General features: G+C 45.8%; 1 protein-coding gene across 5 annotated transcripts in view; it reads right to left on the bottom strand.

The window, feature by feature from the left end:
- The window catches only part of LOC135558767 (rho GTPase-activating protein 21-like), an 86778-nt gene that overhangs the window by 23487 nt on the left and 37671 nt on the right, over positions 1 to 25620 (bottom strand). For 3 of the 5 annotated variants that reach the window (XM_064992871.1, XM_064992873.1, XM_064992872.1), the window contains exons 6-8: positions 25096 to 25174; positions 24941 to 24995; positions 15480 to 17148 (exon numbers count right to left, since the gene is read on the bottom strand). In XM_064992871.1, coding sequence (XP_064848943.1) covers positions 15480 to 17148; positions 24941 to 24995; positions 25096 to 25174 — 1803 coding nt within the window. Of the gene's footprint in view, positions 1 to 15479; positions 17149 to 18480; positions 18698 to 19346; positions 19790 to 24940; positions 24996 to 25095; positions 25175 to 25620 lie in introns of those variants that run through there. The other 2 variants (XM_064992876.1, XM_064992874.1) reach the window with 2 other exon arrangements.

Here is a 25620-nt window from a genome sequence, read left to right as displayed (position 1 = left end):
ATCATCAACAAGTAGACCACTGCAGCATTATGAAGAGTCCCAAAGAGACTTATGGCACTAGAACAACACGGCTCCTAGGAATGAGGACGTCTCTCTCCCCCTCCCTTTCTGACATGGCCTGTTTTTTAAAAGAAAAGTGTGAAAGTTGTTAACTGCTGAGTAGAGCAGCATCTCCAACGCCGCCCAACCCTGGCCCGCCGAGCCCAAAACAGCTCAGAGTGCAAAGCTGCTCTCTGCCTGCAGCCGTGGGGCTTGTGGAGCTAAATTTAAAAGCCACTGCCCTAGTTCCTTCCAACATCCCAGGCTGCGCCCATCTCTCATCTCAACCAGGGCCAAGGAGAAGGAGCGTGAAGGAACACCGCCAATGTAGCCCCATAGGCATCCATCACCAATATAGGCCTATCCCATAGGCATCCATCACCAATATAGGCCCATCCCATAGGCATCCATCACCAATATAAGCCTATCCCATAGGCATCCATCATCAATATAAGCCTATCCCATAGGCATCCATCACCAATAAAGGCCTATCCCATAGGCATCCATCACCAATATAGGCCAATCCCATAGGCATCCATCACCAATATAAGCCTATCCCATAGGCATCCATCACCACTATAGGCCTATCCCATAGGCATCCATCACCAATATAAGCCTATCCCATAGGCATCCATCACCAATATAAGCCTATCCCATAGGCATCCATCACCAATATAAGCCTATCCCATAGGCATCCATCACCAATATAAGCCTATCCCATAGTCATCCATCACCACTATAGGCCTATCCCATAGGCATCCATCACCAATATAAGCCTATCCCATAGGCATCCATCACCACTATAGGCCCATCCCATTGGCATCCATCACCAATATAAGCCTATCCCATAGGCATCCATCACCACTATAGGCCTATCCCATAGGCATCCATCACCACTATAGGCCTATCCCATAGGCATCCATCACCACTATAGGCCTATCCCATAGGCATCCATCACCACTATAAGCCTATCCCATAGGCATCCATCACCAATATAAGCCTATCCCATAGGCATCCATCACCACTATAGGCCTATCCCATAGGCATCCATCACCAATATAAGCCTATCCCATAGGCATCCATCACCAATATAGGCCTATCCCATAGGCATCCATCACCACTATAAGCCTATCCCATAGGCATCCATCACCAATATAAGCCTATCCCATAGGCATCCATCACCACTATAGGCCTATCCCATAGGCATCCATCACCACTATAGGCCTATCCCATAGGCATCCATCACCAATATAGGCCTATCCCATAGGCATCCATCACCAATATAAGCCCATCCCATAGGCATACATCACCAATATAAGCCCATCCCATAGGCATCCATCACCAATATAGGCCTATCCCATAGGCATCCATCACCAATGATGTGGACAGAAACACACCGTCAAATCTTTAGATCTAATATTCACCCAATACAGCTATACAACATGGGCCAAATGTATAACAACCCCATTGATGCCGTCTACTTCAAAGAGATACCGTTATACAAACTACAAAAAGATACCACCAACCACCCAACTTTTTGAGACGCAAAATAACTGCATACAAGAAACTGGACTTCTTATAGGTTACACACCACCCCTTCCCCCGTCTGAAGAACTCAACACACCGTCTGGTTCCTCCAGCGTCAGGTAGCGGCGCTCACACTCCTGGCAGGCCCTGCACCAGCTCCCTTTGTCCAGCCAAGCCCAGGGCCCCAGCCCCATGGCCAGCCTGTCCGCCAGCAGCATGCTTCCCAGGGAGGGATTACCAGTCCTGGGGGATGACCCTCACCACACCGAGCCTGGCCATAATTGAACTGGCATAGGACCAGAGCTCCTCACTCAGATACAAACAACATTCCAGCTTCTCTGTTCGTCCTGAAGTTCCTTGCAAAGTTCAAAAGGTGAAACTTTGCAAGATAAATCCTCAACGAGGTATCGTATTGTAAAACTCTCAAAACAATTAAATGGAACTTAAATTCATGTTTCTAAAATATTCAAAACCAAAAACTAAAATCCAGCAGGCGATGGATGATCTTATTCCAGTAACACCAGTCATTTTTTAGATTCCAATAAAACCCAGACATTGACACTTATCAGCGGTTAGATCCAAGAGGGTAAGGAAAGAATGTGACCTGGACCAGAGCTAAAGAAAGCTAAAGACGACGAGTGACCAACCGGCTCTGCCACTCTCTGCCACTACCGGGTGGGCCATGGGAATGGAATCTGACCTCACATGACAAGAGCTGAGAGCCCCTACCGTACAGACAGTGGCCTGCCTGCCTGACCTTTCAAACGGGTCATTGATGGGAGCCTGAGGGGCTGGTCAGGCCTGGTCAATCAGACCTCTGTTCTCTGGATCACATCATGGGCACCAGGCCCAGAGTGGTGGTGCTGTGGCTGCCCCAACACCCTCCCTCCTAACTGTAACTGACTGCTTTGTCTGCACCTGGCTTGGCCCTGCCTGCTTGATTCACTACCAGCAGTGGTGGTATGGACGGAGCATGACAGGCAGACATGTAACTGCTACATGACACAGAAATAGATTTCTAACTGGTTAAATAAAGACCATCATCATCACGGGAGATAATGTAAGTAAGGCAGTCCGGTAACAAGATGTCGGTGCGCGTCTATTGCAGCTTCCAGCTCGACTTTGCTTTATGACTATTTGTGTGTTAATTATTACTTTGTTAGCTCAAGAATGTTTGTGCAATAATTTCCTACGAACTACAAAACACTCGGATAATCAATCGGAAGCTACACACACTCAGTTTACCAGGTCTGGAATAGTACATGGGCTCCTGTTGCTACTGGCCGAGATGACCTAAGGCAACGCCAGCAAAGAAGAAAGGGGGACGACTCAAAGCTCGGCTGAAAAGACAGGCTACACGGCCTCCTCTTCCTAGTATGGAAAATAAACTTTGTGAACTCAGAGCATGGCTTTAATCGCAGAGGGTCATCAGGAAATGCTGTGTCTTGTTTTTCCTCAAATGTAGTTTACGGACAACACACTCGACTCTACAATTCAAACAAAAGGCTTTTCCATATTCCGAAAGGGTCGAATGGCGGCTTCTGGTAAGATTTGTGGGGAGCGGAATCTTTCCTCAAACAATTCCTGGTGTACAGTAGTTGAAAACATTGCGAGCTCCTGTTCAGCTGACCAGGAGGTGCTAAAATGACAAACCCACTATATGCCAAGGGAATTCATGTGTGTTATCATCACAGCTGTGTACATACATTGCCACAAGCAAACAACGGCGGCACTTAGCGAACTTTACAAGAACATTAGCCAGCAGTCACGGGTGACTTTAACCAAGCCCATCTAAAACATTTTTTTTTTTTTTTAAATGTACACTCCTGGTCAAAAGTTTTTGACCAGGACAGGGCCAACCAGGTAGGATATAACCCCACCCACTTTGCCAAAGCACAGCCCCCACACCACTAGAGGGATATCTTTAACCACCAACTTACTATCCTGAGACAAGGTCGAGTTTTGCCCACGAAGAGCTCCCCCACGGCACGAACACGGGGGGCAACCCAGACAGGAAGATCACGTCAGCGACTCCAACCCACTCAAGTGACGCACCCCTTCTAGGGACGGCATGGAAGAAGACCAGTAAGCCAGTGACTCAGCCCCCGTAATAGGGTTTGAGCCGGAGAATCCCAGTGGAGAGAGGGGAACCGGCCAGGTAGAGACGGACAAGGGCGGTTCGTTGCTCCAGTGCCATTCCGTTTACCTTCACACTCCTAGGCCAGACTACACTCAATCATAGGACCTACTGAAGAGATGAGACTTCAATAAAGACTTAAAGGTCGAGACCGAGTCTGCATCTCTCACATGGATAGGCAGACCATTGCATAAAAACGGAGCTCTAAAGGAGAAAGCCCTGCATCCAGTTATTAGCTAAGAAATTCTAGGGACAGTAAGGAGACCTGCTTCTTGTGACTGTAGCGTACGTATGTACGGCAGGACCAAATCGGAAAGATAGGTAGGAACAAGCCCAGGTGTAATGCTTTGTAGGTTATCAGTAAAACCTTGAAATTAGCCCTAGCCTTAACAGGAAGCCAATGTAGAGAGGCTAGCACTGGAATAATATGATACATTTTTTGGGGTTCTAGTCAAGATTCTAGCAACCGCATTTAGCATTGACTGAAGTTTATTTAGTGCTTTGTCCAAGTAGCCAGTAAGTAGAGCATTGCAGTAGTCTAATCTAGACGTGACACAAAGCATGGATACATTTTTCTGCATCATTTCAGGACAGCAAGTTTCTGATTTTTGCAATGTTACGTAGATGGAAAATTGCTGACCTTGAAACAGTCTTGATATGTTCTTCAATAAAGAGATCAAGGTCCAGAGTAACGCCGAGGTCCTTCCTTTTTTTGAGACGAATGTATAACCAAGATTAATTGTCAGATTCAACAGAAGATCTCTTTGTTTCTTGGGACCTTGAACTAGCATCTCTCTTTTGTCCGAGTTTAAATGTAGAAAATTGAATGCCTTTGGCCCAATCAGTTGTGTTGTGTCAAGGTAGTGGGGGTATACAGAAGATTTGGTAAAAGACCAAGTCCATATTATGGCAAGAACTGCTCAAATAAGCAAAGAGAAACGACAGTCCATCATTACTTTAAGACATGAAGGTCAGTCAATAAGGACGTTTTAAAGAACTTTGAAAGTTTATTCAAGTGCAGTCGCAAAAACCATCAAGAGCTATGATGAAACTGGCTCTCATGAGGACCTCTGCTGCAGAGGATAAGTTCATTATAGTTACGAGTCTCAGAAATTGCAGCCCAAATAAATACTACACATTTCATAGTTTTGATGACTTCACTATTATACTTCAATTTAGAAAATAGTAAAAAATAAATAAAAACCCTTGATTGAGTAGGTGACCAAACTTTTGATTGGTACGGTATGTGCAAATGCTGGACTGGCGCCAAAGTCAACATGGACTCATCCTTCATACAAAAATAACCCTATTACTGCCTGGGCCTATTATGTTAGTGGGCTTATTTAGTTAGTTGACGCAGATAGATCATTAAGGCCATGTACGTCATTCATGATGAGAATGTTAGCTAGCTAGCTAAATTAGAACGTGATTAGAACCAGTTCGGCAAGCCATTTACTGCATTAACCTGTTGATGCTCTGGGGGCGCTATTTCATTTTTGGATGAAAAACGTTCCCGTTTTAAACAAGATATTTTGTCACAAAAAGATGCTCGACTATGCATATAATTGATAGCTTTCGAAAGAAAACACTCTGACGTGTCCAGAACTACCAAGATATTTTCTGTGCGTGCCCTAGAACGTGAGCTTCAGGCAAAACCAAGATGAGACGGCATCCAGGAAATGAGCAGGATTTTTGAGGCTCTGTTTTCCATTGTCTCCTTATGTGGCTGTGAATGCGAGAGGAATGAGCCTGCCCTTTCTGTCGTTTCCCCAAGGTGTCTGCAGCATTGTGACGTATTTGTAGGCAGATCATTGGAAGATTGACCATAAGAGACCACATTTACCAGGTGTCCGCCCGGTGTCCTGCGCCGAAATTGGTGCGCAAAAGCCAGCTGCCAGTATTTTTCCATGGGATACAGAGAGGAAAGCAAGCTTCCACGAACTGCATATCAATGAAGAGATATGTGAAAAAACACCTTGAGGATTGATTCCAAACAACGTTTGCCATGTTTCGGTCGATATTATGTAGTTAATTCGGAAAAAGTTTTACGTTGTAGGTGACTGAATTTTCGGTTCGTTTCGGTAGCTAGACGCAATGTAGAAAACGGAACGATTTCTCCTACACACAGACGCTTTCAGGAAAAACTGCGCATTTGGTATGTAACTGAGAGTCTCCTCATTGAAAACATCAGAAGCTCTTCAAAGGTAAATGATTTTATTTATTTGGTTATCTGGTTTTTGTGAAAATGTTGCGTGCTAAATGCTACTCAAAATGCTATGCTAGCTTTGCATACTCTTACACAAATTAGTCAATTTCTATGGTTCAAAAGCATATTTTGAAAATCTGAGATGACAGTGTTGTTAAGAAAAGGCTAAGCTTGAGAGCAGACGCATTATTTTCATTTTATTTGCGATTTTCAGAAATCGTTAACGTTGCGTTATGCTAATGAGCCTGAGGCTTTAGTCACGATCCCGGATCCGGGATGGGGAGTTCCAAGAGGTTAACATTTCAATCCTCAGGGCATTACATTTACAGTTGAAATATATAGCCAATACATTTTGTATTGAATAACAGTGTAATTTACATTATGGTTTAAGTAAGAAAACATTTTCGTAATGAACAGCTTGCGTGTGCTTGTCGTAACAGGCAGTACATTCAAATAACAAGCCAGAGAAAAGATATAGGAATCGCACTGGGCAATGGAGGAACGTATAACTCCTCACCCAGCAGACTGTCGACCAATCGCGTTCACATGGTCACGCTGTGTCACGTAGTTGCTGAGCCAATCGTCATTTAATCCCTTCTCAAAGTCGGGGTGTATTGAGAAACCTGCCTATTTTCCTCGAAATTACAGAACACCCCAATTCCAAAGCTCTACAATATTAAAGAGAACAAGTTAATTAGCTCACATCTGAAATTATTTGCAATGTTGTACATCTTGTTGACAAAAATCATGCTAAAATTGGTATTTTGAGCTAGCGCCCAATTGACTCCCATACACTCCATGAAGGAGAGCTATCCTTGTCCCAGAATGTACCGCGCGGTCCATTGACTACACATGGGAAACATACACAATGGCCGTTAATATGATTCCAATGGAGTTTCCCATCTCTCAAAAGTATCTCTGAACAACCTCTCATTGCAAGGTTGCCATAAAGTGTTTCTTTACATGACCTTTGTTGTAAAGCAGTGTAGTGAATCTACTCAACACACAGTGACTGTTCCTGAACGGCAGGGTTACAGTTTTGACTTGAATCTACTTGAAAATCTAAGGCAAGACTTAAAAATGGTTGAAAAGAAAAATTCTGAATAGAACCTAGAGCAAATATTGTACATCCAGGTGTGCAAAACTCTTAGAGACTTAACCAGGAAGACTCACAGCTGTGATCAATGTAAAATGTGATTCTTACATGTATTGACTCAGGGGTGTGAATACATGTCAGGTACACTGGACCCACTCCAATTTGCCTACCGCTCCAAAAGATCCACAGAAGATGCTATTTCCATCGCTATTCACAAAGCCGTGACAAATCTGGAAAAGAGGAACACCTGTGAGAATGCAGTTCATGGACTTCAGTTCAGAGTTCAGAACTAATGTTCCCGCCACACGAGACACCAAGCTCAGAGCCCTGGGTCTGGGCACCACCCTCTGCAACTGGATCCTGGACTTTCTGACAGGCAGGCCACAGGTTGCGAGGATTGGCAACAACACCTTCTCCACATGGACTCTTAACACAGGGGCCCACCAGGGGTGTGTCCTCAGCCCTCTGCTGTACTCCCGGTTCACCCACGACTGTGGCTTTGCACGACACCAACTCCACTACGTTTGCGACACAATGGTTGTAGGCCTGATCTGATAAGCAACAACGAGTCAGCCAATAGGGAGGAGGTCAGTGAACTATGTCAGGACAACCTCTCCCTCAATGTCAGCAAAACAAAGGAGTTGATTGTTGAATACAGGAAGCAGACAAGGGAACATAGCCGATTCACATCAACAGGACAGAAGCTTCCACATTGAGGACTTGTCATGGACCAACACCACCACTCTTGTCAAGAGGGTGCAACAGCGTCTATACTTCCTAAGGCGGCTGAAGAAATTTGTCACGCCGCCCCGGGTCTCTCCGAATACTATCGCTGCGCCACTGAGAGCATCCTGACCGGTTGCACCACAGCCTGGTACGGACCTCCAGCGGGTGGTGAAGACAGCTCAGTACATCACTGGAACCGTGCTCCCACCCATCCAGTACATCTACTTAACACGGTGCCTGAGGAAGGGCACGGAACATCGCCAAGAACCCAACAGACGAGCTTCTCTCTCCCTTACCGTCGGGTAGACGGTATCGGAGCATGAGGTCTGATAGAAACGGTCTCTGAGCCTGTTGGTATCTACAAGCCATCAGACTGCTGAACACTTGAACTGACCACCTGCTACGATTCTCTGCACCCTAGCACAAATGCGCACACACAACTGCTGCTACCAGACTCTTATTATACCTCTCAATTTATACACGTGCCCCCAATACACATGTAAATATTGGGACTATAAATTGTGCCTTCCTGCATTATACTTATGCTACATTTATTTACCTATTCTACTGCCATTTACTTTTTGTTCATATTCTTCTCTTTTTTTATTTCCTATTGTTGTTGCATTGTTGAAAAGGAACCTGCAAGTAAGCCTATAGTTGGACGATGTACACCATGTGTATCCTGTACATATGACTGATACAACTTGATTAGTGCTGTGTAGAGGGGCTTTCACAAGAAATGTGAGACAACATTACATTGTCTCCAAAGGCCGAATTCAAGAGCAGACTTGAATCATTTTAACAATGCATTCAGTAAGTTTCATAACACAAGATGCTTCAGTGCCAGTGGCGGCTGGTGGGAGGAGCTATAGCAGGACGGACTCATTGTCACGGCTGGAATGGAATCAATTGAACGGAGTCTAACGTGGTTTCCATGCGTTTGATACCGTTCCATTAATTCCATTCCAGCCATTACAACGAACCTGTCCTCCTATAGCTCCTCCCACCAGCCGCCACTGTTCAGCACCATTCTACAGCATTGCCCGAGACATTTGAGGTGAATGTCTAACGACTCCAGCTTACATCACACTGTCACACTTGTGTTTGCATGTAACATAATAATACTACTACTAATAATATTAGTCCAACACACCTTTCCTGCGCACTTGTCAGTAGTTGGTATTCGGACTAACCTTATGCAGGTGTGTAATGGGCTTTGCAGTCTTGGTTCCCTGAATACAGTCTAAAACAATAGACCTAAATACAGTCTTATCATGACTGGCACACACAGGCCTCACACACTGCATTTGCACAGGCAGCCCAATTCCGATCTTTTCCCATAAATTGGTCTTTTGACCAATCAGATCTGCAAACGATCTGATAGTGTAAAAAATATCAGTATTGGGCTGCCTGTGTAAACGCGCCCTCAGTAAAACAACAGGCCCTGGCATTAAGCATGACAGAGTTGATTTACAGTGAAAATCATGGTTTTATCTTGTTTACAAAACACTATTGCTAAATCCACATTGCCATCAATAGGAATGTCTGTATGAACACTACTAGGGTAAAGGCTCAAGGCTACAACTGTTCCATTCCATCCAAATTGTACTGCTCACTAAAGGCATTGGTAAAACAATATTCTTAAGGCTACAACTGTTCCATTGCAAAATGTCTGATGTCTCAAGCTCAAATTAGATAATAAAAAAAAAGTGGAAGTTACTGCCCCCTTACACCACACACTGGACAGTGTGGTCTCTTCTCATACAGGTTCGGCACTAGGACAAAACTCTAGCTGACTTCTGTCCCATGGGCCATACTAAAAATGTACATGCCCAATCTCTGCTACTTTGCTGTGCTCCAATTCCACAGAACACCTCTGCAGAACGCATCTACAGGGATGATTCCCACCCGAGTTAAGCGTGCGTAAATGGAACGTGCAATGAGCCCCAAGAGTATTGGGCCAGTGACAAAATGTTTTGCTGTTTTGAGTCTGTACTCCAGCACTATACAATACTATGAGGTTAAAGGGCAGTCTGATAGCTTTAAATTGAGGGGATTTTCATCCATATCGGGTGAACCTTTTAGAATTTACAGCACCTTTGTGCATAGTCTCCCCCCCATTTTAGTGGACCAAAAGTATCGGGACAGATTCACTTGTCGTAAAAAGTTTAGTATTTTGTCCCATATTCAAAGCAAGCAATGACTACATTAAGTTAGATGCATAAATATCATACCACCCCGCCCAAAAAATGAAAACCTCTCCTGTTATTGCAATGGTGAGAGGATAGCATGTCTTGAGGTATGATATTTGTGCATCTATAACTTTCTCAATCAACATTACTCACAATTCATTCAGGATTATCTGTAATCCTGGTAGCAACCACATTGACGTAGTGTTTAGAAACATATTCTACTCTTATTTACAATACAAGTGACCAAAATGACACAATACATTATTTCTCATTAATTTCTATTGTGCACAAAATAATCTGAAACAACCAAAACAAACAGCAAATCCTTCCAACAAATTTGTAGTCACACAAGCTTAATGTCATTGCATACTATGAATATGGGACCAAATACTTAAATTATACTTTATTATACATAAATACATTTATCCCAATACTTTTGGTCCTCTAAAATAGAGGGAATATGTACAAAAAGTGTTGTGATTTCTAAACGATTTACACGATATGGATGAAAATACACTCAAACTAAAGCTGACAGTCTGCCCTTTAACCTCATAGTTATTGTATAATTTCAAATCCAAAGTGCTGGAGTACAGAGCCAAAACAACAAATATATCCTTGTCCCTTTTGGAGCTCACTGTAATTCCCTTCTTATGCACTTTCTCTCTATGTGTATTGAAATTAAGCATGCGAATAGCATGCTTTTCACCCACTATTGGACTTCCTGACGGGCCACCCACAAGTGGTGAAGGTAGGAAACAACACCACTTTGCTGACCCTCAACACAGGGGTCCCACAAGGGTGCGTGCTCAGCCCCCTCCTGTACTCCTTGTTCACCCATGACTGCGTGGCCTCGCATGCCTCCAACTCAATCATCAAGTTTGAAAACGACACAACAGTAGTAAGCCTGATTAACAACAATGACGAGACAGCCTACAGGGAGGAGATGAGGGTCATGGAGAGTGGTGCAAGGAAAATAACCTCTCAACATCAACAAAAGGAGCTGATTGTGGACTTCAGGAAACAGCAGAGGGAGCACGACCCTATCCACAGTACCGCAGTGGAGAAGGTGGAAATCTTCAAGTACCTCGGCGTACACATCACTGACGATGTGAAATGGTCCACCCACAAAGACAGTGTGGTGAAGAAGACACAACAGCGCCTCTTCAACCTCAGGAGGCTGAAGAAATGTATCTTGGCCCCTAAGACCCACAAACTTTTACAGATGCACAATTAAGAGCATCCTGTTGGGCTGTATCTCTGCCTGGTATGGCAACTGCACCGCATCACAGTAGGCAAACTACCTGCCCTGACTTTGAAAAACGCCAAAAGAAAGATTCCCAGAGTCTCTGCTCATCTGTGTGAACGTGCCTTAGGCATGCTGCAAGGAGGCATGAGGACTGCATATGTGGCCAGGGCAATACATTGCAATGTCCTTACTGTGAGACGACTAAGATAGTGCTACAGGGAGACAGGATGGACAGCTGATCGTCCTCGCAGTGGCAGACCACGTGTAACACCTGCACAGGATCAGTACATCCGAACATCACACCTGCGGGACAGTTACAGGATGGCAACAATAACTGCCCGAGTTACACCAGGAATGCACAATCCCTCAATCAGTGTTCAGACTGTACACAATAGGCTGAGAGAGGCTGGACTGAGGGCTTGTAGGCCTGTTGTAAAGGCAGGTCCTCACCAGACATCACAGGCAACAACTTCGCCTATAGGCACAAACCCACCATCGCTGGACCAGACAGGACTGGTAAAAAGTGCTCTTCACTGACGAGTCACGGTTTTGTCTCACCAGGGGTGATGGTCGGATTCACGTTTATCGTCGAAGGAATGGGCATTACACCAAGGCCTGTACTCTGGAGCGGGATCGATTTGGAGGTGGAGGGTCCGTCATCGTCTGCGGCAGTGTGTCACAGCATCATCGGACTGAGCTTGTTGTCATTGCAGGCAATCTCAACGCTGTGCGTTACAGGGAAGACATCCTCCTCCCTCATGTGGTACTCTTCCTGCAGATTCATCCTGACATGACCCTCCAGCATGAGAATGCCACCAGCCATTCTGCTCGTTCTGTGCGTGATTTCTTGCAAGACAGGAATGTAAGTGTTCTGCTATGGCCAGCAAAGAGCCCGGATCTCAATCCAATTGTGCACGTCTGGGACCTGTTGGATCGGAGGGTGAGGGCAAGAGCCAGTCGCCCCAGAAATGTCTGGGAACCTGCAGGTGCCTTGGTGGAAGAATGGGGTAACATCTCACTGCAAGAACTGAAAAATCTGGTGCAGTCCATGAGGAGGAGATGCACTGCAGTACTAAATGCAGCTGGTGGCCACACCAGATTCTGACTGTTATTTTGATTTTGACCCCCCCCCCCTTCGTTCAGGGACACATTACAGTTTTGTTAGTCACATGTCTGTGGAACTTGTTCAGTTTGTATCTCAGTTGTTGAATCTTTTTATTTTCATACAAAGATTTACACATGTTAAATTTGCTGAAAATAAACTCAGTTGACAGTGGGAGGATGTTTCTTTTTTGATGAGTTTATATACTGTATTCTATTCTACTGTATTTTAGTCAATGCCATCTAAAATGTATATATTTCTTAATTCCATAATTTTACTTTTAGATGTGTGCATTGTGAATTGTTTTTAGATTCTACTGCACTGTTAGATAATACTGCACTGTTGGAGCTAGGAAGCATTTTGCTACACCAGCAATAACATCTGCTAAATATGTTTGTGTAACCGATGAAATTTGATTTGATTTGAATGAGGTCACGCGAAACTGCCAGTTCCAAGCAGCAAAATCACCTTTACTTTTCCAGATAAAAATATCAGCATTCTCAAGAGCTAGGTAAATGAGTAATCCTTTTGGAGAAGGGGATTGTAAATGCACATTGTTTTAGATGATTTTTCCTTATGAACCCTGGAGACAAACATGAAACCAAACTGAAAACCATATCAAAATGACATGTATGGTGGCCCCTTTTCCACAGTGAAGTAGGCTATAAATAGCTGTGCCGTTATTGAGAATTTTTATTGTGTTTCCTCATAATTTACGTGGATGCATTTTAGAGAGCCGAGTAGAGCTCTAAGCTGACCTTTTTTTTTTTACAAGGAGTACATGTGCGCCTAAGTTGAAAAATGTAGGTGCACAAGGAAATTTAGGAGCACAATGAAAAATATTTGGAGGTATTCAAGCTAGGTATTAAAGCTTTTTCAATGCGCACTGGTGTTCCTAAATAAATATTCGTACAGCAAAATATTTAGGCATATATGCGAGTAAAATGGTCGCACTGTAAAGCCCTGCCAAGGACCGTTGTTCAACCCTTATTTTAAAAAATGTTCCACCTTCCAATATTTCATGGCTTGAACTTGAATATGACAAATTTCAGGATGAATGAATCAACTCTTTTTGAATAATCAATATTTGGTGCGTAAAGGCTCTCCAAACCAGTTTTGTCCCCCCTACTAACCCTAAAATATGCTTAAATAATCTACAAGATGAGAGTATTTTTTAAATCTACCAGTTGGTGCTGAAATGGAGACGAATATGTATTTATTGAGATGAATTTCTTTCATTGACCCATATATTCTGAAGCCGTGCTTTCGATATATTCTAGTCTGTCAACAAAATTATAATTAGAAGGTACACCGTATTTATAGGGATGGCTTAAGATAAATGTACTGAAACCACACAAGAAAATATGTTGGTCAACAAGTGGGAGGTTTTTCAGCGGTTGAATTAAAGATGCAATATGTAACTTTTCACAGAAATGTGTGTTATAGAGCCGTCCTTCTCATCGAAAGCAAGTCTACGAAGCGGTAGATCTATTCTATGCTTACCGTTCTTACCTTAGGTGTTTGCCTTTTGTGCTTCAAACAGCTGAAAATACATGATTTCTGGTTATGGAATATATATTATTATTATATATATATTATTATTATATATTTAGATGGTGCAATGATTTTCTACACTATACTAACTTGCTTGTTTTGTCACAAAGAAATTACGCAAACTATTTGAATTTTAGCCACCCGGAAAAGGCAGAGGAAATGCATCTTTAAATGTATTCAGTGCACGTAAGGGAACCACGCCTGCAAAGACCGTTACGCACCTGCATAAGAGAAGTCTGAATACCAACTCCTGAGAAGTGCAGAGGAAAGGGGTACACAAGTCGGAATCAGGCCCAATATTCTTCAGTGTCCTTCCAGAACACTAAGTGGATCAGCAAACAGGAGCGTTCTACCTTACTGATCAAAATGGCCCGGTAAAATATGTTTAAGTAATTTTAGTTATGGTACATCCTGACCCAACTCTTCAATTCGGTAATAATAAATCCATGTCCTGGTTGTCCACATGATTGAAGAAAATAACTTGACTCAGAACAGGCTACATTTTTATCCGACTGTCCCTTTAAGGAAATGAAGTCTACTTCAGCTGTTTGTGCTGAGAGAAAAGCTTTTTTCAGCAAAATGGGAGATAAAAGGAAAATGCACAAACATGAAAAAGAATCCTTTTACTCTGACTTTAGTGGGAGTGACATTTAGAGAGCACTTCTTACGGGGGAAATATGTTCCTATCACCATCAACATCATGGTTGACCATTATTCTACTCATAGGGATGGGGAACAGACACTTTTGGGGAAGACGAAATCCTGTGAACGGCCGAAAAGGGTGTTTAACCCAAAAATTGCTGGGAGCATATTTAGAGAGTGTGACTTTTTTTAAATGATTATTACAGAAGACAACATCCTACAGACTAATGGAGAAGTGTAATCCCTCACCCACATACCGTCCCACCCTAGTGCAGCTAAACTAAGCCAAACCACAAGCGACACTCCTGCATGCCACCAAAGCTCTTACTGTACATCCAGCCAAGGAGATTGATTTGGTGGTAAACATCATGTATGTCATGGAAAAACACTATAAAACCACGTTGCTAAATCAAAGATTTTCAGATGGCAAAAAGATGCTCTAGTTTGCTAATCTAGACTAGAACGACATCCCCTTCCATGTTCCTTTCCCTCCCAATCTGTACATCAGGACCTACCCAGCAAACCGGGAACATTCCCAGAACATTAAGTTATAGTTAGGGTTTTACCAAACATTAGAAAGAGAACATTAAAATATATTTTAAATAAATTTTATATTTCAAGAAATGTTTCAAATTAAACATCCGAGGAATGTTCTAACATTCACTAAAATGTTGTGCACAACATCTGTAACAGCCACCACAGAAGATTCCCCAAAACAAGCATGGCACTTGCAATGCCAGGATAGTGGGTTCGATTCCAGTGATCACCCAGGCGTAAAATGTACGCACGCTTGAAATTTGTGTGCGCAACGATATGGGACAGTTCTTGCAACATCAGGCATGTATAACGTTGTGCACGAGAACATCTGCCACAACCTAACGAATGTTCTGAGAACTTTCACAGAGCCATGGCACCTTATTCCCTATACACATGTTGAAGCACAGTAGTGTACCAAATAGGGAATGGGAAGCAATTTGGGATGCAACCGTGAAGTTAGTGCTCCGTTTCTTACCGATGAAGGGGATGGAGTCGAGGGATTCGTCCAGGTTGCTGGAGGAGCAGGTCTGGTGCTTTTCCTGCTTCTCGCTCAGCCGCCGCATGTGCAACTCCCGCCGCGCATCGTTGGGCAGCCAGCACGCCGCACCCGCTGCCGGATCAGAGCTGTCGTCCTCGTTCACCGCCAGGATGTAGGAAGGGTGGCGTAGGGGACTGGGATTCTTCCCCGACCCAGGAGGCTTCTCCCTGAGCACCACGCCTGACTCGGAGGCTGAGGGGCCACGCCCGTTCACTTGGGGCTCTGGGCGAGGGTGCTGGAAAGAGGTTTTGAAAATCCCAGGCTTCTGCGGTCTCTGATGGGGAGCGGAGAGGGAAGAGGACCTACGGCCAACCACCGCTGCCACCTGTCTCCCTGGCACCTCCCCTGGTTGCTGCATGGTCTCTGCCGGTCCCCTACTCTGGCTCACATGGTTCACACCTTTGACACCAGTTCTTTCATCAGTGTTGGATTGTTCCAAGCTTAGATTCTTCCCCAGATAAGAGGGTCTGTCTTTGGGCATGTTAGGGGCACTGTGAGGCTGGTGCTGCTCTGGTCCTTTAGTGTGGAGGGCAGGGTTAGACATTGGTCCCACCCGGAGACTGTCCCTACCGTATCCTGCAGGAGGGCGATGATGGGCAGCCTGTTTGGAGAGGCTCTGCCTGCTTGGGCATGTACCCTGGTCCGCCCTGCTACCGTAGCCCCGTCTGTCCACCATGGGACGGCCCAGATCGACAGGGTCCACATAGTCAGAGGAGCGGGCCCGGGCCTTGTGGGTAAACTCATCCTGGGACACGCTACGAGGGGGCCAGTTCCTGGGGTGGACCCCCCGCTCTGCCACACTCATACGGTCCTGGGAAGAGCTGCGAGGGGGCATGTGGTGGAAAGGGGGCGGGGGTCCGTGGTAGGCACGGTCGTGGGAGGTGCTCCTGCGTCGAAGACCCTTGGGGTCGGGCCCCCAGCCCCCTCGGGGGATGTAGTGGGTGGAGTTGAAGGTGTTCTGACTGGCGGCTCGCAGGCTGTCAAGTCTCTCCTGGATGGTCCGGCTGCCGTATGCATGGATACCCTTGTTGTCGATGTACTCCCTGTACGTCTGGTACGTCCGCCAGTCAATGTTTTGGTGAGAGCCGGGGTTGGGGGAGTTTGAGTTGGGTGGGTAGTGCGGTGGTGGGGCGCCATAATTGAGGCGGCTCGCACCAGAGGGGTAGATGTCTGTTTTCCGTGGCGCTGGGTAGTGGGACACAGACCCAGGTCGCCCTCTGATGTTGCCAGGGTCAGAGGGCCCTACCAGGCCGTACTCTACTCTATGAGCTGGTCCCATATGGCCCAGTTCTGGAGGAACTACCACAGTCCTCACGCTGTTGTTGCGCATGCATGCCACAGTCTGGGATTTGGAGTACGGGTGTGCAGGAGGAGGGGACGGGGGCATGGGGATCTCTATGCGGTACCCAAGGTCGGGTGGTGGTGCCCCCACAGGCCCCCGGCATGCTCCCTGTACCCCCACCGGGGAGGGGGTCTCCATAGCCTGGGCCATCCCCGGGGGCTTACAGTCTACTCTGGGGTAACATATGGGGGGAGGTTCGGGGATGTGACGGGCAATTCCACTGTAGGCACTGCGGCCTCGGAGGTACGCATCCTGGGAGTAGGCCTGGAGCGAGAAAGGAGAAAAGGGTGAGATACAACAACGGTGTCCTCTGGTTTCAATTCCTAACCATCCCCCTTGGCCCTAACCATCCCCCTTGGCCCTAACCATTCCCCTTGGCCCTAACCATTCCCCTTGGCCCTAACCATTCCCCTTGGCCCTAACCATTGGCCCTAACCATTGGCCCTAACCATTGGCCCTAACCATTGGCCCTAACCATTGGCCCTAACCATTGGCCCTAACCATTGGCCCTAACCATTCCCCTTGGCCCTAACCATTCCCCTTGGCCCTAACCATTCCCCTTGGCCCTAACCATTCCCCTTGGCCCTAACCATTCCCCTTGGCCCTAACCATTCCCCTTGGCCCTAACCATTCCCCTTGGCCCTAACCATTCCCCTTGGCCCTAACCATTCCCCTTGGCCCTAACCATTCCCCTTGGCCCTAACCATTCCCCTTGGCCCTAACCATTCCCCTTGGCCCTAACCATTCCCCTTGGCCCTAACCCTTTAATGTTTGCAGATTTGTAAACTACTCCACAATGCTTATATCTAGACTTGACCCTTCAGATCTGAAAACATCAGAGTTAGGGCAAATGGGAAGGGAGCAAAATAGGATGAGCACGTGTGTCATATTCAACATTGCATCTCTAAACAATGGTAAAGAACTGTGGTAGTGAACGTTGAATAATGCTAGGTGACGTGTGTGATTAGGAAAGGCAGGCGGACAGTTAGCAGCATGTTGCAGTGTGAGAGTGTGGAGGCGTGTAGCAAGTCAGGAGAGTCACTAGCGCTCATCTGCTCGCTCCATATTTAGAAAGCTAGTTCTCTGGGTACCGCTCACTACGCAACGAGTGCATGCTGTGCTGCCGCACTGTGCACACACCCACATAGAAGACTGGAAACACATTCCAAGGTGGATTTAAGCAATGAACACTTGTGGGTTAAAGTAATGAACACCTGTATTGTACACACAGGGGGGAAACACAGGGGGGAAAAAGCATGACATCCACTGTCAGAATAATTGGCAAAACGGTCTTGAGCAAATGATGAAATAATTTTTTCAAGGAACTCTACTAATTTCTGTTATCGTGTCAGATCAAACAGAAACAGTCCTATTCTGTCCAACCCTACTGAGGAGCCAGCCAGCGGGAACAGCTAGTCAGGTGATCTGTGATTGAATGGAGTGGACAAGAAGCAACAGGTGTGTTGGAAGAAAGAAGGAAAGAGAGACTGGCATGCAAGATCTAACAGTGACACACAGGAAGGTGGCCTATCTGTTTGGTTTAGCCACCTTCTGGCTGACAGCACTGGCACTGTTTGAGCGAGGTCTGAGACTTACAGAAAAAGAGGGGGGCAGAGGAAGCACAGCACCTACAACGGTCCTCGCCACACGAAACCTAACCTCCGCTCTCATGTTCCCAGACAGCTTAACACAAACGTTGGCTCAACCCTCCTTCAGCGGCACGCCGGCAGACGACGATCACACATGCATAGATTCCATAGTGGTAGATTCCGTACAGCTGGCTGAGCAGCCTTCGTCCATTTATCAAACGCCATTTCATATGCATTTCCTGTTTGCCTTGCAACTAGCAAGCACACAAAAAATAACACGTCACAATTGGTTGGACTTTAAACCCAACCTGGTGTCGTATTACGATTCTTACGTAACGCTATGCAAGCTTTTACTGTATCTACAATCAGTTCTACAAACGCTCGCCCCTCCCTTCAACAATAGCTAGAGCGCTAGTGGAACGTTCCGGGGCCAAGGCCTTTATCACTGGCTTCGTCCGAAATGGCCCTCGAGTCCCTATGTAGTGCACCCCTTTTGACCAAAGTCATAGCACCCTATTCCCTATATTGTGATCTACTTTTGATCAATACTACTGCACTATATAGGGAATGGGGTGCAATCAAGGACGTAGGCAGGAATAGATGGCTTGCAGGATCAGAAAGGGGCGAGGCTCCAAGGTGCCAGCTCTGTCTGCCACCTCATCTAACAGGTACTGCGGGCACGGTGAATCACTGCCACTGTAAGCAAAGGGCTACATAGCAACAATTAGCCTACTAACATGGCAATCGAATAAATGACACAGCTATGCAAGAACAGTACATTACATCAAAACGAAAACACGCATGACAAAGGAAAAAGGAGACGGGGAAACAACAACGTGCAGAGTGATTGTTATCCTCCCTGCTGTTGCTTACCAGATCAGTGGTCTCCAGTGAATTAGGCTGCCGTTACAGCAGGAGAGAAAACGTTAGCAGTGAGAGGCGGCAACCATGGGAGAGAAGAAGAATGGGGAAAAGGCTAGCAAGCAGAGAAAATAACACGCATCATAAAAAAAGAAGAGTGAACCGATCGGCGCTGGAAAAAGAAGTGTTCGCCTGGAACGCCGACGCCGGGGCTCGAGTCGAAGCGCAAAAAATACATCATAGCGGCGGCATCGAGAGAGGGAGGAAAAAGGGAGCCAACGTCGGCCGTGGCAGGACTGTCATATTAGCGACGCCACCTGCGTGAGCCAGTCTGTCCTGGGCGAGGTGTAGGTGTCAGGAGAAGAGGAAGCCTGCTGCCTTCCACAGCTCTGGGAGTTCTCCATCTCTCTGCTGCTCCCTCCATCTGACTGCAGCAGCCAGGTGACACCACTCAATGAATGAACTGCCGCCTCCACTCTCTGTCCCTGCCTCTCTCTCACTCCCTTTGGTATCGCTCACATGACAGAAGCAGTTGCTGTACTATACATTCAGCTCAGATGCTGCTACTGCCCCTCCCCTCCTGCTCCCTCTCACTCACTCTCCCTCCCTCTCCTCCTCCTCTCAGCAGCATCAACCTGTTCACAACACAGAGGCAGTCAGCTGACTACAGCTGGTTTGATGATATATTGCTTCAGGACCTCCCTCATTCCTTCCCCAGGCTCCCTCACTCAGAGACGCTCTCTCATGCTAAGCCAATGATGTTACTACTGTTGACATGTAACACCGTAACTTGTTTCCAGGCAGCCTGTGCGTGTATAAGGGTCTCTCCTTCAGGCTATAATGTCAGTCACCCAGCGAGCCGCGGTGCTAATCTTCCAGCCCCGGCTGACAGCCCCAGTCTGGACGGCTACATCAGGAGCTCGTTACGCTCTGGTAGCCAAGCACCGTGGACCGGAGTCCGCTAGCTAGCAACAGATGTGCAACACAGTTCAGGAAAGGGGAGGAGGGAGGGAGAGAGGGAGGGAGAAGCGGGGGATGGGAAGAGGGAGAGGGCTGAGCTGATGGGGATGGAGAAAAGGAAAGAGGAGGGTAGCGGGGGAGAGCAAGCAAAGGGAATAGGGATGTTTACAAGCGCTGCTTTTTTAGGATGACGCATACCAGCTTGAAGACATCAGGCACTGAAGCGTTAACAGGCTTTCTGTGAAACATCTTAACAGGCCAGTTCACCCATTGTATGAACCAACACCCCCCCCACTGTGTGAGTACTACTCTTTCTGTTACTTGTACATATTTTGTTCATTACGCAGAGAACTGAGTTTACCTTCCTACTGAATCTCAGCAGAATACATAGCAAGCACCTCTAGTTGCCAGTAGCTAGTGCGCATGAAAAGTTAATGAGAGTGGAGGCACAACCAGGTTACTTTCTTAGAGGCAATGTAATTTAGGGTTCCTTCAACTGCACTCAAATCACAGATACACAGGGAGACATGTAAGGCGGCAGGAAGCCTAGTGTTTGGAGCAGTGGCCCAGTAACCGTAGGTTGCTAGATCGAATCCCTGAGCTGACATGCTAATATTCTGTCGTTCGGCCCCTGAACAAGACAGTTAACTCACTGTTCCTAGGCCGTCATTGTAAATAAGAATTTGTTCTGAACTGACAAGCCTAGTTAAACAAAAGGTTAAATAAATAAAAAATGTAATAAAAAGGCAAGACTAGTCTGCACCGCAGGAACAGCTAGAGAGAGAGAGGGGCAGGAAGGTGAAGATGAGAGAACGTCCATGAGACTGGCTGCCAAGAGCACACTCCCACAATGCCACTAGGTAGCTTCATTTCATTTCCTACAGTCACTGCATCAGAAAAATGTGATCATGCAAATTTGCTAACCGAGTCAGCTCTTAATAATAACCTGAAAGGCCCTTGGCATCAACAGATCTCCATTTGACATCAGCCTATTTCTGCCTGCCCCCTGTGCTAAATTAAAATAAAATGGCAGCACAACGCAAGCTGAACCTCACAGCCTCTCTGCTCAGCCCTGGTGGCACAAAGATCAAGCTCAACTATTTATATCTGACACAGATTCTTCGCTCAATGCCCCCATGGCCAATAACTTTGTAATCTCTCTCAAGCTAATCTGTGCTACGAGAGACAGGGAGTGGCCACAGCCTTCGCTAAGGTAAACATTCCAACACAAGCCGGTGTTAATAGGCTCAGTATTTATATAATAGAGGTGGATTCATTGAGCTGATGGGAATTTTGAGTCGACAATAGGCTAGGTGTGACCGGGCAACTAGGGTGGCACCTGTGTTAACACAGCCAGGCTTTCTCAACAGCACTGTAAAGAGATGGTATGCATTAACATGAACTGGCACCACCTTAATTATTGCGTGTGGAGTTCAGAGTTAGTAAGAGAACTCATCTTTACATTTGTCCAATATACACTGAACAAAAATATAAATTAAACATGTAAAGTTCTGGTCTTATGTTTCATGAGCTGAAATAATAGATAGCAGAAATGTTCCATACGTACAAAAAGCATTTCTCGAAATTTTTTGCACACGTTTTTATCCATGTTAGTGAGCATTTCTCCATTGCCAAGATAATCCAGCCACCTGGCAGGTGTGGCATACTGTATCAAGAAGCTTATTAAACAACATGAACATGGCCTCCTGAGTTGCGCAGCAATCTAATGTGTTACTACAGACCCAGGTTCATTTCCCGGGCTGTGCCACAACCGGCCGTGGCTGGGAGTCTCATAGGACTTCACACAATTGGCAAAGCTTCGGCCGGGTTAGGGGAGGGTTTGGCCGATGGGGCTTTACTTGGCTCATTGCTCTCTAGCGACTAATTGTGGCGGGCCGGGTGCCTGCGGGCTAACCCGGGTCGCCAGTTGAACGGTGTTTCCTCACTTTGGTGAGGCTGGCTTCCGGGTTAAGCTGACGGGTGTTAAGGAGCGAGGTTTGGCGGGTCATGTTTTTGAGGACACGACTCTACCTTCACCTCTCCCGGGCCCGTTGGCGAGTGGCAGCAATGAGACAAGATCAAAAATTGGGGAGAAAAAGGTATATTAAAATAAAAACAGCCTGGCCATTACACAGGTGCACCTTGTGTCGACAATAAAAGGCCACTAAAATGTGCAGTTGTCGTCACATAACACAATGCAACAGATGTCTGAAGTTGAAGGCGCGTGCAATTGGCTTGCTGACTGCAGGAATACCCACCAGAGCTGTTGCCAGAGAATTGAATGTTCAGTCGCTCTACCATAATCTGCCTCCAACATCGTTTTAAAGAGAATTTGGCAGTACGTCGGCCTCAAAACTGAAGACCACGTGTATGGCGTCATGTGGGCGAGAACAGAGCGCCCCATGGTGGCGGTGGGGTTATGGTATGAGCAAGCATAAGCTATGGACAACAAACACAATTGCATTTTATCGATGGCAATTTGAATGCACAAACACACTGTGACAAGATCCTGAGGCCCATGTTTTTAAGGTACCTGTTACTAACAGATGCATATCTGTATTCCCAGTCCTGTCAATTCCATAGATTAGGGCCTAATAAATGCATTTCAATTGACTGATTTCCTCATATGAACTGTAACTCAGTAAAAATCAAATGCATATTGCATTTTTATTTCTGTTCGGTTTAAGTTTAGGAGTAAACATTTGCTTAACACGTCACATGATAAGTTGCATGGACTCACTGTGTGCAGTAAGTGTTTACATCATTTTTAAACGACTAACCCATCTCTGTACCCCACACATACAGATAATTGTAACGGTCCTTCAGTCGAGCAGTGAATTTCAACCACAAAGAACAATAATGTTTTCCAATGACTCGCAATGACGGCCACATACATTTTTTTTTTACAGCAGACATTGAAAATCCATTTGAGCATCCACCAGACAAGTGTGGCATATCAAGAGGCTGATTAAACAGCATGATCAGTACACAGGTACACCTTGTGCTGGGGAAAATTACAGGCCACTCTAAAATGCGCAGTTGTCACAACACAATGCCAAAGATGTTTTGAGGGAACCTGTAATTGGCATGCTGACTCTGCAGGAATGTCTACCAGAGCTGATGCCAGAGAATGGAAGGTTAATTATTCTGCTTTAAGCCGCTTCCAACATCATTTTAGAGAATTTAGTAGTACGTCCAACCGGCCTCACAACCACAGACCAGACCACATGTAACCACTCCAGCCCAGGACCTTCACATCCGGCTTCTTACCTGCGGGATCGTCTGAGACCAGCCACCCGGACAGCTGATAAAACTGTGGGTTTGCTATAGAATTTCTGCACAAACTGTCAGAAACTGTCTCAGGGAAGCTCATCTGCATGCTCGTCGTCTTCCCCTGACTGCCGTTTTGGTGGTATAATTGACTTCAGTCGGCAAATGCTCACCTTCAATGGCCACTGGCAAGCTGGAGAAGTGTGCCCATCGTGGAAGAATCCGTTTCAACTGTACCGGGCAGACAGCATGTAATGGCATCTTGTGGGCAAGCAGTTTGCTGATATCAACGTTGTGAACAGAGTGGACCATGGGGTTATGGTATGGGCAGGCATAAGCTACGAACAATGAACACAATTGCATTTTATCAATGGAAATGTTAATGCACAGAGATACTGTGATTAGATCCTGAGGCCCATTGTTGTTCCATTCATCCACTGTGAGGCATCTGTTGCTCAAACTAGACACTCCAATGTACTTGTCCTCTTGCTCAGTTGTGCACCGGGACTCCCCACTCTTTCTATTTTGGTTAGAGCCAGTTTGCGCTGTTCTGTGAAGGGAGTAGCCTTGACTTTTGGCATGGGGAAGAGTTTAATATTAGTAGGTCTGAGGCAAGATAATGATATGTTTCTAACTTATTGAGGTGAGAAATTATTTAGGATGTAAGTGGCTGGGTACTGGTCTAAATGCATGCATAAACTACAGCATGCTACAGACTGGGCCTTGGTTGCTTCCTGCCGGTGTCCGGGTCTCTCACCCACTATGTCCTGCAACAGAGCTCCGCATCAGACATGCTCGTGACAGGCAGACCCCAGGTTGGCTCCTTCACAGTTAGGCTTGGGCGGTATCCAGATTGTCATACCAACCTTGTGCCATATCGGGATAATCGGTAATACCGGCACTAAACACAAGTGGCGCTGTTTTCAAACACCACTAACACTTTGTAATGCGAACATTAGCAATGCTACAAGTGTGTGCGCGCGTGTGTTTGTTTATTATGCGTGTGAGTGAGTGTGTTTATTTATGACTTTGTTGTTTGCATTTCTCAAAGTGACCCTTCCAGTTCCCAGAATGAGGCCAGCCCTGCAGCAGAGAAGAAGTAGCAGCACTTGGAGGGGACAGGGTGTGGTGGCCTGGTTAGGAGGCCCAGATAGAGCACGCTGAAGGGAGAGGGTTTCACCCTCCCCTCTGGAGCAGTACTGCGGTCCCCACACACACACACCCTTCACAGAGAAACTAGAGCAGCTTTCTAAGCCTTGATCACATAAATAGTGACTAAGTTGATGTAGAAGTGGAAATAGGGTCTACTTCTGTTTTACAGTGGGCAAATTTAGGAAGAGATTAAATCAACGGAGTAATGATCTTTAAAAACTAACCAGCTGCAGTATGTCTTCATCTCTTGGCATCACGCAGAGTTTAAGAAAGGCATCACTGTAAAATAACAGATAAAGTCAAACATTGTAAACTTCAACAGACCAGCAGGAAATCAGTCACTGACAACAATGGGAAATAATCATATTTGAGTGCTCACCTGTTTTGGATCAAGGCTATGACCTGAGAGTACGTTTTCCCAATGATACTTTCTTCATTTACCTTTACTATCCGGTCTCCTGTTGACAATAAGAAAGCGTTTAAAATATGAGATCTTTTTTGGGCGACGCAACCAAATTCACATAGAAAAGTGAGTTATAGATCTGTCACTCTCATTGTAAGCAAGTCTAAGAAGCGGTAGATCTGTGTTCTGCGCTCTAGTTCTATGCTTCCCATTCTGAAGATTTGTTTTTGCATCTTTTACTTTTGGGTTTGTCTACAAGTTTCAAACAGCTGAAAATACAATATTTCACACTGGTTTAGATGGTACAATGATTCTCTACACATTCCATTGCTTGTTTTGTCATAAACTTAAATTAGGTGAACTATTTGAATTTTAGCAATCAGGAAATGGCGGAGCGATTTCTGCATATTGCACCTTTAACGTTAGACTGGTAGCTAATACGTGAAATGGTGTTAATGGCAGGTATGTGTGAGAGTGTGTGCGTGCTTCTCTGTTTGAAAA

This window comes from Oncorhynchus masou, chromosome 17 (genome assembly GCF_036934945.1).
Source record: "Oncorhynchus masou masou isolate Uvic2021 chromosome 17, UVic_Omas_1.1, whole genome shotgun sequence".
Classification (NCBI taxonomy): Eukaryota; Metazoa; Chordata; class Actinopteri; order Salmoniformes; family Salmonidae; genus Oncorhynchus; species Oncorhynchus masou.
This window is presented reverse-complemented; position numbering and strand designations above follow the sequence as displayed.